At 47.3% G+C, this 15,541-nt stretch overlaps 1 protein-coding gene across 1 annotated transcript in view; it reads left to right on the top strand.

The window, feature by feature from the left end:
- Window positions 1-5,874: 5,874 nt before the first annotated feature.
- NR3C1 (nuclear receptor subfamily 3 group C member 1) overlaps window positions 5,875-15,541 on the top strand; it is a 58,941-nt gene continuing 49,274 nt past the window's right edge. The window contains exons 1-2 of the mRNA XM_054079748.1: window positions 5,875-6,030; window positions 9,009-10,197. Coding sequence (XP_053935723.1) covers window positions 9,023-10,197 — 1,175 coding nt within the window. The 5' untranslated portion in view covers window positions 5,875-6,030; window positions 9,009-9,022. The remainder of the gene's footprint in view (window positions 6,031-9,008; window positions 10,198-15,541) is intronic.

The raw sequence follows: 15,541 nt of genomic DNA, 5'->3' as shown, positions 1-15,541 counted from the left end.
TCTGTGACCTACTAAAGTTAATAGCAAAAGCATTCTTAGGTTGAGTTTGGACCCTGGAGTCCATTTCGAGGAGTAAATTTGCAGTCATAAGGATGCTGCTCATCACATGCTTGTAAGGAAACGTGCTCCTGTGCCTGTGGAAACAGCAGCTGGGGAGCACTGCTTTCCATTCTGGCTAAGCTGGAAAACTATTGACAGGCTGCAGTCACTGCCTGAACGACTTTGATGTATATTCAGGAATTAAAGAAAATTACTTACATGCTGACAGGAAACAAAACTGACCTCCTTACTTGACAACCAAGACCTTAGCAGATTCATCTTTGTGAAGAGCACTAGACACCGGGCATGTCACTGCCTTTTAGCAGAGACCACAGATCGCAGAGGGAGGAAGGGTTCTTCCTGTAAAGTTGTAGCTTTACGAGAGCTGCCTTTGATGCACAGAATTAGCTTTTTATAGGAAAAGGCAGCACAACCCTTATTTTTGGCAATACTACCAAGTAGGCCTAAGGACTTTATGATTTGTTACTTGCAGACTACATATAGTATTTATCAAAAAATGCAAATTATTTGTTCTTCACAATTCTGACCAATCATCTCCCAATTCCTGACATCTCTGCAAATATTTATTTAGTGAGATTTTATTTCATTGACGTGACTTTTGGTCACTGGTGCTACCATGTCCTTGGTTTGAATAAATTCCTTCCATTCCCATGGTCTTTGATATGCTCTTTAGTATCTGTTCTTCCCCTTTAACTTATCTTTATTAATTGCTTGAAAGATCAAAGTCATTATAGAATCACAGAATCATGGAATGGTTTGGATTGGAAGGGACCTCAAAGCCCATCCAGTTCCACCCCCTGCCATAGGCAGGGACACCTCCGACTTTGCTCAAAGCCCCATCCAGCCTGGCCTTGAACACCTCCAGGGATGGGGCAGCTATGTCTCTTGTGCCTGTTCCAATACTTTGAGTGAAACACTGGTAATCAATCCCTTAGCTTGCAAATGTCTCTGTTTTTCCAAGGTGAAGTAGATCCCACCAATTGAAGCCCATCTCCACTAATTGCTGTGCCATTTCTTACACTAATTTCTTGAAGGTTATGGGTAAAGTTGTTGCTATTCTGTTCCATGAGAACATCCCTTCATCTGGAAAACTTCAATCATGTTTTTTCCTAGCCTGCTTCTAGTACTAAAAGTGATTTAGTATAAATCCACAGTGGCCTATATATATTTGCCAACAGGGACCCATATGTCAGTTCTATTCTTACTGGGCCTGTCAGCAGTTCGTAACAAAAGAAATTCCCCCATATTGTGAATGTACTCATGTATGATCATTTTATTTCCTCACGTCTAGAGGTGGTTATTTTTTTTTCCTGGTGTGACGCTGGACCATTTTTATATACCTGGGTGTTTCCTGTGGATTACGTTATGCATGCTCACTTCAAAATCATACATGGCATGATCTGCTTGTCTTCAGGTTCCCTGTATTTCCCATGCAAACCCCCAGACAGACAGCTTTATTCCTGCAGCTGGCAGCCATGAGCGCGCCCTTTGGTGCTTCAGATGTTTCTTTCTGACATTTAGTTTGGAACACTGTACACAAATCTGAGGTCGGTTCTTGGTTTCCATCAACTGCCTGATCCCCTCTGTGAGATTCGTAATTATATTGTAACTATTTAATAATGTTCTCCACTTAGATATCTATTTTAATGTCTATATTTAGTGTTTGTTAGGGTTGAGGTTCATTATCTTTGTGTATTATTAACCTTTTGGAACAGGAATGTGCAGCCATTTATCTACTTTCTAAATCTATTACAAGACAATTCATATGACTTTTCTCTTCCTGTGGCTCCACAGAACAACTGGGTAAGCTGGATACTCACCAGACCCACAGTCCCACTTTCCTCTTTCAAAAATAGGCATTGATCTGTAGCTGAAATTTTCACTGTCAATACACTGCGGTAGCTGAAACTGTATTTCAGTCCTTCTCTGGATCCTGTTTTTTCAGTATATTTATTAGGCCTTTCCCAAATCCAAATTTCCTAGCTGGTTGGAATTACTTTATTCTATACACAGATAATTAATACATTTGCCATTCATAGACATTTTGAGATAGACAAACCTCCCGTATCTGAAGTCTTTAGTTAATTAACTATTCCCCTGTGAAATAGCCATGGTGGTTCTACGATGCCTGTTACAGTATGTAGCTTGTGTGTTTAGAGGAGAACTAGTGGATCTTTTGCAAAAAGGAGCCCCTAGACCTTCACCTCTAAATTTTAAGAAAGAATGCACAAATTTTACCAAACCACTGTTCTGCTTACGTTAGCAGAAAGCAATGAAATGATGCTGACATTTTGTGGTAGATAGGGTCTTAATATTTGTATCAAACAGCAATCACAGCCATAAAAACCGTTACCCCAAGGAAAACTTATTACCTATGCTGACACTTTGAGCAGGATGCAGAAATCCTGTGCTGGACTGACAAAGGACAAGAGGAACCACATATTCAGAGGCTGCAGTAATAATTTTCTTAATATTTTTCATTTGGGGCCCCGGGAGGTTCCTGTGGGTAAGAGACAGAGCCACTGCACTGCTGCTGGCTGTAGGGGAGGGACGAGGGATGCTTTCTGATCTGGGTCAAGATATCGTGATATCAGGGCTAGGAAATGGATTAACAGAAGATTCTGATGACACTGTTTGTTTGTCACAACAGTGCATTCACTTCTAAAACCCAACAGCCCCTTCAGTTTCATCTGACTATCAGCATTCATATGTTTGAAATAAAATAAACCAGGTTGAACTCAAGAAATAGAAACCCCATACTCATTAATTAAAATATCCTGAAGGTTGGCTCTGTTCCAGAAGAGCTGTCAATGCCAGTTGTTTAAGAAATTCACAGATTTTTAGAGAAGGGACAAAAATAATCAGGAGCATAATGGAAGCCACAGACTTTGAGCCAGTCAGCTTCACCACCTTCTAAACATTTAGTTGAACAGGAACAAAAATCACAAGGCTTTTCATACGTTTTCACAACCTAATGAAGACAGGCCGATCACCATCGGATAGTGCATTTTAAGTTGTTATGTACAGCATAGCTGGTTACTATTGTAAAACGTTAGCCAAAACATGCCACACTTTTACGTTGCTTTTATTTTTACAAAGGTGAAGATTCCTGTTTGAAAGAGAACAACGGGAGGTGGTTTGGTTTGGGTGGCTCAGTCACAGCGGATAACTCACGTGAGGCCTGAAAGACTTGTCCAGAGCCAGGAGCAGAACTTGGCAGTTATTCTTCTGTCACTGCTAGACATGATTCTGTGGGCTTTGTACTCATTCTGTTTCCGTAAGACCTGTAGCTTAAAGAAGGGAGAATCAGTAATATTCTTTTCCCAGATTCATCCACCAAAAGCAGGAAATATTTGAGTTTTTTCATCTGCTCAATTCAATACAAATCATCTAAAGAGAACAAATCTATGAGACAGAATTAGTCTGTATTGTAGCAGCTTGAAGACAACGAACAAATCTAACTCTGTGTTTGAACATGGCTGGTGCTCTAGAGTTTACAGACAAACCACGATTTTACCAGCAGCAGCCTTGCAAAGAACGCGGCTGTGCTTAGCAACAAGTGAAAAACATCCTTTAGGAGAGCAAGGATGTGAATCGTTCTGCCCTGGCCATCTCCTGCTTCTGCACACACTACCCTCTGCTCTGCCTGCACCAGGAGCAGGAGGAGATGTCCTCTGCTCGCTGCCTTGTGCTGCTGTACGGGGTCCCTGGCTGACACTGCTGAATAAATTCCATAAAGCGATCTAAAATTGGGCCTTTTTGATAGAAGATCATATAAAGACATGGAATTATTCATTAGAGAAGGAATGTCCTGCCCGTTACCCTGCACAACCAGCTGTAATTAGGTATCTCAGTGGGTGTTTATAAACAGATGTACTCCTCTAACTATCTCAGAAATAAACAGCTTTGTTACACGAAGTCAAGTGCAGCTAACATTCCACGGTGCCACAGCTGTCCTCTGCAGGCTGATGTCCTCCCATGCACACCCCATACCTCAGTCTTCCAGATTTCAGTGGTAGGAGGGGTCCCCAAATGCAAGACAGGTTCTGCAGTATTGACAGAGCAATGGAGCGAGGTAAATTTTCCAGGTGTAGTTCCAGAAGCACATTGGGATTTCATGCTTCAAGAAACATTCTTGCCTGTATATAACACAGAGGACCTCTGCAACGTTCCTGCACCTAGTAACAAAGACTTTGGTATTTCTGAATAGCCTGACTTCTGCTATGCTGTTTCCCTTGTATGGGAAGCAGCGTTTCCTGCTAGCTCTAAGTTCATTGCATCATTCAAAGAGCACCAGAAGACAGTTTTGAGTGCTATTTTAAATACATGTAACCTCTGTTACGTAAAGTACTTTACTGAGTGCCATAATAACCATTTCTGGACGCTGCCTGTCAGTAGAGCCCCAGCATGAGCATTGTCTGGCCATTGTCTCCAAGTGCATTTAATTGCCCCGAATCACAACGATGGCCATCTTCACAAACAGATGGTCGCTGTTTCTCTTCCTGCCTGCACACGAATCTCTGTCAGCTCCAGGGAAAGCCAAAACCAAGAGGATCGCATGTTGTACAGTGGAAGGGCTACCTGTTCCCTCTCACCGTTCTCCGCTTCTCCAAGGCAGCAGCATTTTCTATTTGCTAGTTTACTTCATTGATATTTTTAACCCCTCATCTGCTGGCGTTTCTGCTCTTTTCTCGCCCACGGAGGCATCGGGCAGGCAGGGCTGGAGGAGCAGGGCTGTCCAGCAGCGGGCAGGCCACGCGGTGCGGATGTCCCACCATCATGCTCTGTGCTTCGATGCCTCTGCCGTCTAAATCCAACCTCACATCAGCGCACGACCTGGTTACTATTTCTTTAATTCAAATTTGTCCAAATCTGTTAACTTCTCAGTGAAACGCTGCCACAACTTGTGGAGTTTACTTATTCTCCTTAATGAGGACATCCATGCTGCCCGTGCTTGCCAGGGGACCAACGCGTGCCCTTCTCCCTGCCTCTCTTCTTCCCTTAGCTGTTTTGAGAGGTTTGCCTCTTTTCCAGGGATTTGCCCCCAAGGCCTCCATCCCGGCCCCCGAGCCCCAGGGCAGCTTCCCAAGGCCTTTTGCTTCTCTCCAGCATTCTGCCCTCTCCAGACTTCGCTGGGCGGGGATGGTGCTGCAGTTGCCCACTTGGCTCTGGCACAGGCTGCAGTTGTCTGGTGGCCCAAGTGCAGAGTGCAGTTGCCCAGCACAGGCTGCAGTTGCCTGCCATAGGCTGCAGTTCCCCGGTAGCCCGGCACAGCATGTAGTTGCCCAGCACGGGCTGCAGTAGCCCCGCACAGGCGGCAGTAGCCCCGCCGCCCGGCACAGGCGGCAGTAGCCCGGCACAGGCGGCAGTAGCCCCGCCGCCCGGCACAGGCGGCAGTAGCCCGGCACAGGCTGCAGTAGCCCCGCCGCCCGGCACAGGCGGCAGTAGCCCCGCACAGGCTGCAGTAGCCCCGCCGCCCGGCACAGGCGGCAGTAGCCCGGCACAGGCGGCAGTAGCCCCGCCGCCCGGCACAGGCGGCAGTAGCCCCGCACAGGCGGCAGTAGCCCGGCACAGGCTGCAGTAGCCCCGCCGCCCGGCAGGGGCCCCCGTTGCCCGCCGCAGCCAACAGGTCTCTCGCCGCCCCTCGGGTCCGGGCGCGGGGGCTGCGGGGGGGCGGGCGGCGCCCTGAGCCCGGCGGGAGGCGGGACGGGGAGGAGGAGGAGAGGAAGAGGAGAGGAGGGGAGAGGAGAAGGAGGCAGGCTGGGGAGGCGGCTGCCTTCGTCCTCCATTTTGTGGCGGGGGCAGAGCGGCGAACAGCGCGGCGGGACGGGGCGGGACGGGGCGGCTCCGCGGGGGCAATTAGCGCTAATTAAGGCGGTGGGAGGGCAGGGTCTGGTGCTGCTGGATCGCCCCCACCCTCCCCGGGGCTGGATCGCCATGGCCGTGGGCGGCTGAGGCAGCGCCGAGCAGGTAAGGGGGGTCCGGGGGGTGCGTATGGCTGGGGCTGAGCGCCCCCGAACAGGGCAGCGAGGTGGGAGCGCTGCCCGGCCGCGCGCTGTGTCCGCCGGTCTGGCGGAGCAAAGCGCCCCTCCTGCCCTTTGCCAGGATGTGTGTCCCCTCTTTGGGGAAGTAAAGTGGGGTCCCCCCCAGCCTGTCCGTGTCTGTGTCCCCTGTTTGGGGCGGAGCAGAGCAGGATCTGCGTCTGCTGTTTGGGGGCAGCGAAGCGGGGTCCCCTCCTGTCTCTGGCCACAGTCTGTGTCCCCTGTTTGGGGGGAGCGGCGCGAGGTCCCCCCCTGCAGCCTGGCTGAGGTCTGTGTCCTCTCTTAGGGGAGCAGAGTTGGGGTTCCTTCCTGCCCCTGACTAGGGTTTGTGTCTGCTGTTTAGGGGAGCAAAGTGGGGTCCCCTCCTGCCCCTGGGCAGTGTCTGTGTCCCTTGTTTGTGGGGAGCAGAGCAGGGTCTGTCCCATGTTAGGGGGAGCAAAGTGAGGTCCCTCCTGCCTGGCCAAGGTCTGTCTCTGCTCTTTGGGGGGAGCAGAGCAGGGGTCCCACCTTAACCTGGCTGTGGTCTGTGCCCACTATTTGGGGGTGCAGTGTCCTGTCCCCTCTGTGTGTGTCCCCCAACCTGGCCAAGATCTGTTTCTGCTTGGGGATACGGAGTCCTCCCTCATCAGCCTGGCCAGGGTCTGTGTTCAAGGTTTGGGGGTGCAGAGAGGGGTCCCACCCCTAACTCTGGCTGGGGCTTGTGTCTGCTTTTAGGGAAGCAGAGCAGAGTCCCCCCTGCCTGGCTGGGGTCGATGTGTGCTGTTTTGGGGTGCAGAGTGGGGTCCCCCCCTTGCCCCAGTTGCGACCGCTGTTTGGGGGGAGCGGATCAAGGTTTCTCCATAAGCTGCCTGGGGTCTGTGTCTGTTTGGGGGAGCAGAGCAGGGTACCCCCTGCAGCCTGGCTGGGGTCTGTGCCCACTTCTTGGGGCAGCAGCATGGGGTCCTCCCTCCTGCCTTTGACCGGGGTCAGTGCCCACTGTTTTAGGGGTGTAGAGCAGGGTGTACCCTCCTGCAGCCAGTCCAGGGTCTGTATCTGCTGTTTGGGGGAGCAGAGCAGAGCCTGCTGTTTTAGGGGTGCAGAGTGGGGTTCTCCCAGCCTGTCCGGGGTCTGTGTTCCCTGTTTGGGGGCACAAAGCGGAGCGGGGGGCCAGCGGGGGGCACAGCCTCACAGCCTGGTGCTGTTTTGCAGAAGTGGGTGTGCCGGGGAGACGGCTCAACAGGTCTCGACACATTACTCTGAAAACTGTACTTTGGGAAGGAGAATTTATCATAATCTGCATTTTTTTTTTTAGCATTTGCAGCTTTTTTCCTCCTCTGGCAGAGCTTCGTATCTGATTTTTGACACGTTTCCTATGCTGGATGGTTTGCTGCGTTTTTGTTTTTTTTTTTTCATTGGGGAAATTGTCAAATGGAATAACTACATTTTTCCTCCCGTTCATGTTAAAAAAAGAGGAAAAAAGTCAAAACTGGAGGCAAACAGATCAAATCACTGCTGCAGTGCCCCCCTTTCCCAGCCCAGTAGTGTGCCTGTGCCGTCTGTGGTCAGTGAGGTTTTGGGGGGCTGCCCCGTTCTCTTTGGCTCCCTGGAGAGCCGTCGCCTGGGCGAGCAGAGCCAGGGACCCCCAGCACCTGCCCAGGTGTTGAAGTACCAAGAAGGGCTTTTGCCTTGAGCTTGGATGCTTTTGCCCAGGCCAGAGCTTGCTGGGGCGACCTTAAAATTCTTACACGTGGGGAGTTCTTGTTGATCACAGGCTTAACTTTGGCACAGAGAAGGCAGCAGCACTCATCCCCAGGCTGGAGAAAATGGGCGGCACAGCTGGCGGGTTTATCATTAAGGCAATCATAAACTTGTTTTGAGTACTTCTGGGTCCCTCTGTTTGGTGGATAATTCCCTGGCTGGGCTTTAACTTGGGCATTTGCCCCCTTGTCCAGATTCGGCGGGGGGGGGAACTGATTGCTCTTGGCTGTTTGTTGGGAGCTTAACCCATAGGCAAGCAGTGTAGACAGTTTGCCTAAGAATTTACAGTTATTCTCCAAATATTTTTGCTCTGTGCTGAAAATAAATGTAGTAAATACAAACAGATGAAACTTGGGAGATTTGTTTTCAGTGTTAGATGTGTGTGGAGAATAGCCGTGAGCTGTGAAGGGTTTGAATCTAGTGAAAATTGTAGATTATTTTTAGGTTAATTATTATTTATGCATTTGAGATTTATTTTAAAAATTTTGTTGAGTTTATGTCAACATCGGTGAGTTGCATTTTAATAAGGTGAACCCATGCAAAGATAGCAGACTTTGTGTTGCATGGCAGAGGTTGTATAGCTCCTGAGCAATAACAAACCATGTAGGTCTTTCCTGGCTGGTGGGTGCTGGCTCAGGCGATTCAGTACCTTTTGAAAGTGCTTCTGCACCTGCCAGGACAGAGGGAACTGACTCGGGAGAGGTGAAAACATCCTTCTGCCTTGCCCTGCTCAAGGTGTCGTTAAATGCCAGGGAAAGTTACCTTCCCAGATTTGTGAATTGTGTACTTAAACAGTTCTTATGCTTCCTTTCTTGCTAGGAAGGGTGACAGAACTAGAAAGCATTCAGAAAGGTGTCTTGCACTCTAGTCTGTTCTGAGTCGCTTGCAGGTAGACTTACCACTTCATTCGGGTTTAGCAAAGCTTTAAAAAATACACTTCCTTGTTATCATTCAGAAATAAAACAAACAAAACCAGAAGAAAACATAACTAACAAACCAGTGGGTTTGAGAAAGCTGTGGCGCAGGTAAGTTTGTAGCTCAGTTTGCTGTGCTCTCATTGTCAGAGCAGCTAAACCAGGTTTGCCAGGCTAATGACTTAGGCTTCTTTTTTAAGCAGTTATTAAAATACCCTTGCTGTGCTAACTTTGAATGCTTCTGATCTTTTTATAGCTAATGTTAAAGTAATGGATTCCAAAGAATTGCTTAACTCGTCGGATCAAGACGAAACAAGGAAAAATGCGCTCATCAGTACCAAAGGAGGGATTGTGATGGACTTCCATCAACCCTTCAGGGGTGGAGCTACTGTACCAGCCCCTGTGTCTACATCTCCTCTCCCTGCGTCTTCTCAGTCAGATTCCAATCAGCAACCTGCTTTGGCTGACTTTTCAAAAGGATTAGTAAACAATGTGCCTCAGCCAGACCTTTCCAAGGCAGTGTCACTCTCAATGGGACTATACATGGGTGAAACGGATGCAAAAGTGATGGGAAATGACCTTGGATTTTCACAGCAGGGCCAAATCAGTGTCTCTTCTGGAGAAACGGACTTCAGGCTCCTGGAAGAAAGTATTGCAAGCTTGAACAAGTCCTCGAGCCTGGCTGAGGACGCAAAGGGAGCAATATCTTCTGAGGTGCCGCTTGAGCCGGATTTCCCAGGCATGGCTGGCCGCAATGTCCCTTTAGAGTCAGGAACTGCAGTCCAAAATCAGGTTGGCTCAAATGGTGGCAACTTGAAATTATTCTCTGAAGACCAAAGCACCCTGGATATTCTCCAGGATTTAGAATTGCCACCAGTATCACCTGGCAAAGAGCCCAACGGGAGCCCGTGGAGGCTTGACCCGTTGCTAGATGATGGTGGCTTGCTGTCCCCTATATCTGCAGATGATGCATTTCTCCTGGAAGGAAATCTTGGTGAAGACTGCAAGCCTCCTGTTTTATCTGACACTAAGCCTAAAATTAATGACCGTGGTGACCTTTTATCAAGTTCCAAAATGCCGATGCCTCAAGTGAAAACAGAAAAGGAAGACTTCATTGAACTCTGTACTCCTGGCATAAAGCAGGAAAACATGGGCCCAATTTATTGCCAGGCAAACTTCTCTGGGTCTAACCTGCTGGGTACTAAAGTCTCTGCCATATCGATCCATGGTGTCAGCACCTCTGGGGGACAGATGTATCACTATGATCTGAATACTCCATCGCTCTCTCAGCAGCAGGATCAGAAACCAATTTTTAATATCATTCCATCTCTTCCTGCCAGTTCAGAAAATTGGAATAGGTGCCAGGGATCGGGAGATGAGACGTTGGCTCCTTTGGGAACGCTCAGCCTTTCTGGCAGACCTGCTTTCTCTAATGGCTACTCAAGGTAATTGGTTTTTGTTGCTCTTTATTAAAATATTACAAGTGTGTTTAGCACAACTGCATGCGTGCTGGTTTGTTAGGGTTTTTTTTCTCCTTTTGAAGTCAGTCATCCCTTTTTCGTCTGCTCTGTATGGCTGTCGATTTTCACTGGTCTGTGTTTATTGCAGAGTATGGTAGTAGCTTTAACCGATTGCTCATAACTGGGTTGAAAAGAGGGGAGCTGGCATGCTGGGAAAATAAATAAAAATACAAATTCCGAGATAGAACCTAGAGGGAAAGTGGAGTTTGTGGTAGGGGGATCCATACGCAAGGCAGTATAGGAGGAAGTATTTAAGTGTATACAAAAGCTCCCTCGTTCTCAAAGGTCAGAGGATCCATCTCTGGGCTTTTGTTTTTTTTTTGGTTTTTTCTTCCTCATGTTACTTAAGTTATGCACAAAAATAACTTGGTTGCTGGGTAAATTTCTAGAACTACGATTTAAGCTGAACTAGGGTTTTATCTTTGCTTGATATTGCATTTACCTTACATGGACAAGAAGGAAAGTAGGAAGTATTTCCAAGTAGGAAATACTGAGTGGTGTGTTTAATAACTGCATTTAAAGAAATATGAATACTTGCAGAAAGGTTTAAACATACCTGGAATTTAACTCTTAAAGCGGAGGGCTTGCTTTGGTTTTGAGAGCAGGGTGGTTCAGGAGAGCTGATTTGTACCTATTTCAAGTGGCTTTGTAGCAGTGTTTTCTCCGAGCAGTTCTGTGGTGCAGCTATTCCAGGGAAATGCTGTTCCTCTGTCCTTCCGAGGGTGGTGGTCAGCAGTGGTGGCAGCTTCCTTAGTGGACACCGTGTGCATCTGCTCTCACAGCTGGGCACAGGTTCTGTTTTCTGTGGGAACACCCGTGTCGTCCTAGGTTTTCCTTCGTGCTGTGTGCCGGACGCAGACCCACACCGGCAGCGTTTGGTCTCAAGTGGTGGAAGAGGCATTTGCTGTTTCTCTGGAAGCTTAGAAAATGGCTCTTCCAGTCCATATACATAAAACCAGAGATCGTAGGCTTTTCGTGAAGGATCTGTTTTAGCTTTCTTTTTTGTTGCCCCACTGACAGTGGATCCCAAGAGTCTCAGGGCTAGTCCTGGGGCTCTCCCCATGCATTACTTGCTCTGTTTTCCCATGGCTGGAATGAGATGTGTGAGGATTTCTTCTTTGTTTCAGGAAGAGAACTTTTAACTTGCTTTCATGCTAAATTTCGTTTGTAGTTTTTGATTTTTGCAATGGAGACATGCATTTCGTTCTTCTTTGAAGTTTTTAAAGCAATTTGTCATGCAAGGGATCCAGAAAGGAAAATCAGAATTTGTGGATAAATTCCACTTTGATATATGAATATTGAATGTACCTTATCGTTTATTTTGACAGGGTAGAAATGCTTCGTACTGACCTTTTGCATAATCAGTCCAACTTCCATGGTGGATTTAGTTTGTTTTATGAGGGTGGGGTTTTTTTGCCCTCACTACATCTTTAATGGCAATCACTATAAAATCTGTATCAAAGCAAAAATAACCATTTCTGTATTTGGGAGGTGAATTCCAGTGACGAGCAGACTCCTTGTAAATAATGGAAAGCTCGCTTTTTGATATGACTTCTGTAAAGTTCATGCATTTGTTTTATTTACCGAAATTTTGGTGGAGCTGTGTGCTTTCCGAAGGGAATGGTTTACACGTAGGTGTGCATCCTGCATTTGGGGAATTCCACAGACACAAATTTTACATGCTGTGTGACTGATAATGTGATGAAAGATCCTCGAGCTACTGCTGTGTACGGGATAGATCTGATCCTGGAGGGAGAAGGGTGGCGGTGTGGCTATGATCACCGCTTTTCCCGTTGGTTTGGAGGAGCAGGCTGGGTGTGCTGGGGTCAGACAGAGCCCGCATACTGGGCAGGAGTGTGGGAGAGCTGGCAGGAGCCCTGGCACAGCTTCTCTCGGAGGCGAGGGAGCATCTTTGGCATCAGAGGCAAAATCCTGCCTCTGCCATGGGCAGTGTAGACAGCGCCGTGCTGCAAGTGTTTGCATTCGTGCCTCCTGCAAGGTTCTCTTAGATTTTCCTGCTTTCTTTTCCCTTAAGATAATTTTTTTTCTTAATTTAAGGAACGTGTAAAGAATTGTAGGGTGGCTCCTGGTTGAGGTTTGCATAAAAGTGCATTATTTTTAGCCTTTATGAAAACTGGTTTTGCTTCCCAAGGATTTTTACACACAAAACTACTAAATTCAGTTCTAAAACCAACATTGTTTGGGTTTGCTTTTTTGCCGTAAAATAGAGGCAACTCCATGTTCTTTTTAAAATGTCTGAGGTATTAATGAAGCCTGGCTTTGGAACAGGAATTCTCTTTCTTCCTGAACTTTGAGAGGAATATTTGGTCCAAACTGGGTTACTTTAAGGATTTGTTTGTTTCTCTTACAGAAGATTTAACAACATTGGCATTTGTTTCCCAAACAAAGGAAGGGTGATCTTGCCAGCTCCCTGCAGTCCCCACCTCCTGCCTTCTTTTAGGAACGGACTGTGAGGTGGTGGCTGGGATCTTGAGAATTCAAAACCACCAAACCTTAATTACTATTAGGAAATGTTTGCTGGTGTTGGTGGAATTATTAGACGATTTTTACCATATTAATTCATTCTATACTGCATGTAGGTGAAGAAAAGCTTCTGTTCCGCCCTGGTTTTCGGGCTGTGTTTAAACTGACTGCTGTAATGTAACGTCTCTTCATAGACACCGCATCTTGAATTGATGTCATGCAATTTTTGAGTGATTCTACTTCCATGGATAGCACAGCATGCTGTCTTTAATGAGCCAGACGTTAATCAGGGCTGAGAAAACTGATCAATTTTCCTATGAGCAGCAGGAGGGATTGCGAAGCTAACGAATGGAGTGCATCTTAAGCAATGTGTTTGATGGGAATGGATCGGTAGTGGTCAATAAATCGCTTCTCTGTACATCAGAGCCTGCCAGCACTTGTGCCGATGTGCGGAACTCGGAGCCGCAGCTCTGCATTTCAGCAGCCGATGCTCAGAGCTGTCTTGGTTGGCAGGGAAGCTCCAGGGATGGCAGGATGGCTTCGTTGCGGGGCTGCTCTGGTCTCTCGCACCTGAGCAGGCGAGTCGGTTGCAGGGGAACAAGCTAAGGAGAAGACACATAAGAAAGAGGAGGAGTAGGCGAACTGAGACAGTGTGCTTTAGGTTTTCTTTGTGGGGCAGTGTCTAGAAGAGGGGTAAAACAGGCTGGAAGTGTTTCGTAAAAGCTTCACTGCAGAACCAGAGGGTTCGATGGTGTCTCTCAAATGGGATATTGCTGGTGATTTATTAGGCAAATGCGAGTGGAAACTTAAATATCAAGGAAATTATTTTAGCACCACAGACTGGTCAGTCTCTTGCGTGGTTTATACATTAAATCCATCGCTGGACTCTTCTTCCCCTGTCTTCCTGGACATGTGCCTTGTTGTTGGGGGAGCGAGGGGCGACGAGAGAGTGCAGCGGCGCAGGGGTTTCTGTGTGCTTTTTCTCCTTGCCTGCAGCCAGAATGTACAAAACTGGGCCCCACTGGCAGCGTTACGGCTTCTCCTGTTACATTTGAAATCATTCCTAGTTCTTAAACTTGTGGGGGATAAGGATCGTTAAGAGAGTTTAAGGGCAAGAGCTGAGAGAAACCACGAAATGGGAGAAGAACCTGGAGGAGGGGAGGAAAGAAGTTGTGCTGGTCAGTCATGGTCCAGAGCTTTAGTTCCAGAAGAAGTTACTTCTCTGCTGTCACTCCTCAACTGGGATTCTTCTTGGACAGACATTTTACTAGAAGGAAGGGAGAAAAAGTGATTGTTTGCCAGAAATGGTAAAGGTCAGTTGTCCGTTCGTCTTACCGCATTGTTCCAGCCTGGCTTTTGGCCAAGGCCGATGGTTTGGCACAGTTGGATGTAGCACTTAAACTGCTGTCTGAGTCAGCAGCATATAATGTATGGCACATACGGAAATATGGCTCTTTTAGTAATTCTATTTTGATACAAACCCCAGACTTGTTATTTGGAGTGCTCAGGGTTTCAACAGTCTGTGTTGTGATTTGTCAGCTTAATGTAATACTGGGCTGTGGTTCCGAGTCTCAGAAATACCTGACAAAAACTCCCATAACTTTGTCAGGGAGGGATGAAGGGGGAATGTCCTGCAGAATGTATGATAAGACGCTGTGCAGAGGTAGCTGGGTAAACAATAGGTCTTGTAAGGTGTAATCCGCTTTCTCCATTGTAGCTGATCCATTCAGCTGGCTGATACCTGAGTAGGCTTTTGAAAGTCCAACCCAAATTGTTCATTTCTGCTAACTTATCATAAACCCAGTTCTAGCTTGTAAAACACAAGCCAAATTTTTTCTTGCCCATTGCATTTTTTTCCATCTTAAATAATGGCTGAATCCCATTGTATTCTGCTGCCAGTGAAAGCAAAACTGTGGAAGAACGAGCCTTACTCACAAGTTCTCATAAATGTGAGCTATATCTGTTACATAGCTCCTGCATTGTCCCTTTGCTGTGTTCAGGATGTGTTTCACACAGTGAGAGCGAATCCTCTTCGAGATGCAGATATTCCTTCTTAATCTGGATATTACTGCTCATTCTGGAAAAGAACGAATGGTAGTTCTTCCTTGTGTTGGTGGGATTGCAAACTGGAGTTATTTTGCAGTTTAAAAGGTTGCCAAGTCCCCCTCTCTTCCTAGGTCCCCTCTCACAGCCTCCACCCAGCAGGTGGCCTAGGGGGACTTCCTCTCAATCCTTAATTCTTCTTTGTTAAATGTCACCTCACGTCCAGGAGTGAAAATCCCCAAGAAAGAACCTGGCCCTGCTGTGATGGATGTATGCTTGTGCCAGCGTCCGACCTTTTACGCTTTGCAGGGTCAGATATGTTATTTCTCTCACTTCCACACCAGATTTGTTCTCTGTGTCCGTGAGCGCTGTTCACCAGCCCTGTGCTTAACCTGGTTGAGTTTCCAGGGGAGATACTGTTGATGTAGCAGTGAGTCCCAAGTGCGATGGAAAAGGTAGTGCTCTGTGGACTTGGGCTCCGGCAGGGGTACCTTTACAACTCCTCCCTGCCTCGCTCGTGAGATGTGGTTCAGCAGGTCAGCTGCTGTGCTGGCTGCATTGACTGCTCTAATATGTTAGTTGCAAAAATTTTAGCCACGCTCCTTTAATATTTTCTCTATTTAGTCTACAATATTCAGTCAAGAAAGCAACCTTTTAACTCATTGTTCTGTTATTTTGTGGCTTCTGTGTCCCTTTGGAGGGCTTCTTGGAGCAGAGGAGGGACCCAGTGTTGGCACTTCAG

The sequence above is a fragment of the Cuculus canorus genome, chromosome 14 (assembly GCF_017976375.1).
Source record: "Cuculus canorus isolate bCucCan1 chromosome 14, bCucCan1.pri, whole genome shotgun sequence".
Classification (NCBI taxonomy): domain Eukaryota; kingdom Metazoa; phylum Chordata; class Aves; order Cuculiformes; family Cuculidae; genus Cuculus; species Cuculus canorus.
The sequence above is the reverse complement of the archived record's forward strand: the minus strand, read 5'-3'. Positions and strand labels throughout refer to the sequence as shown.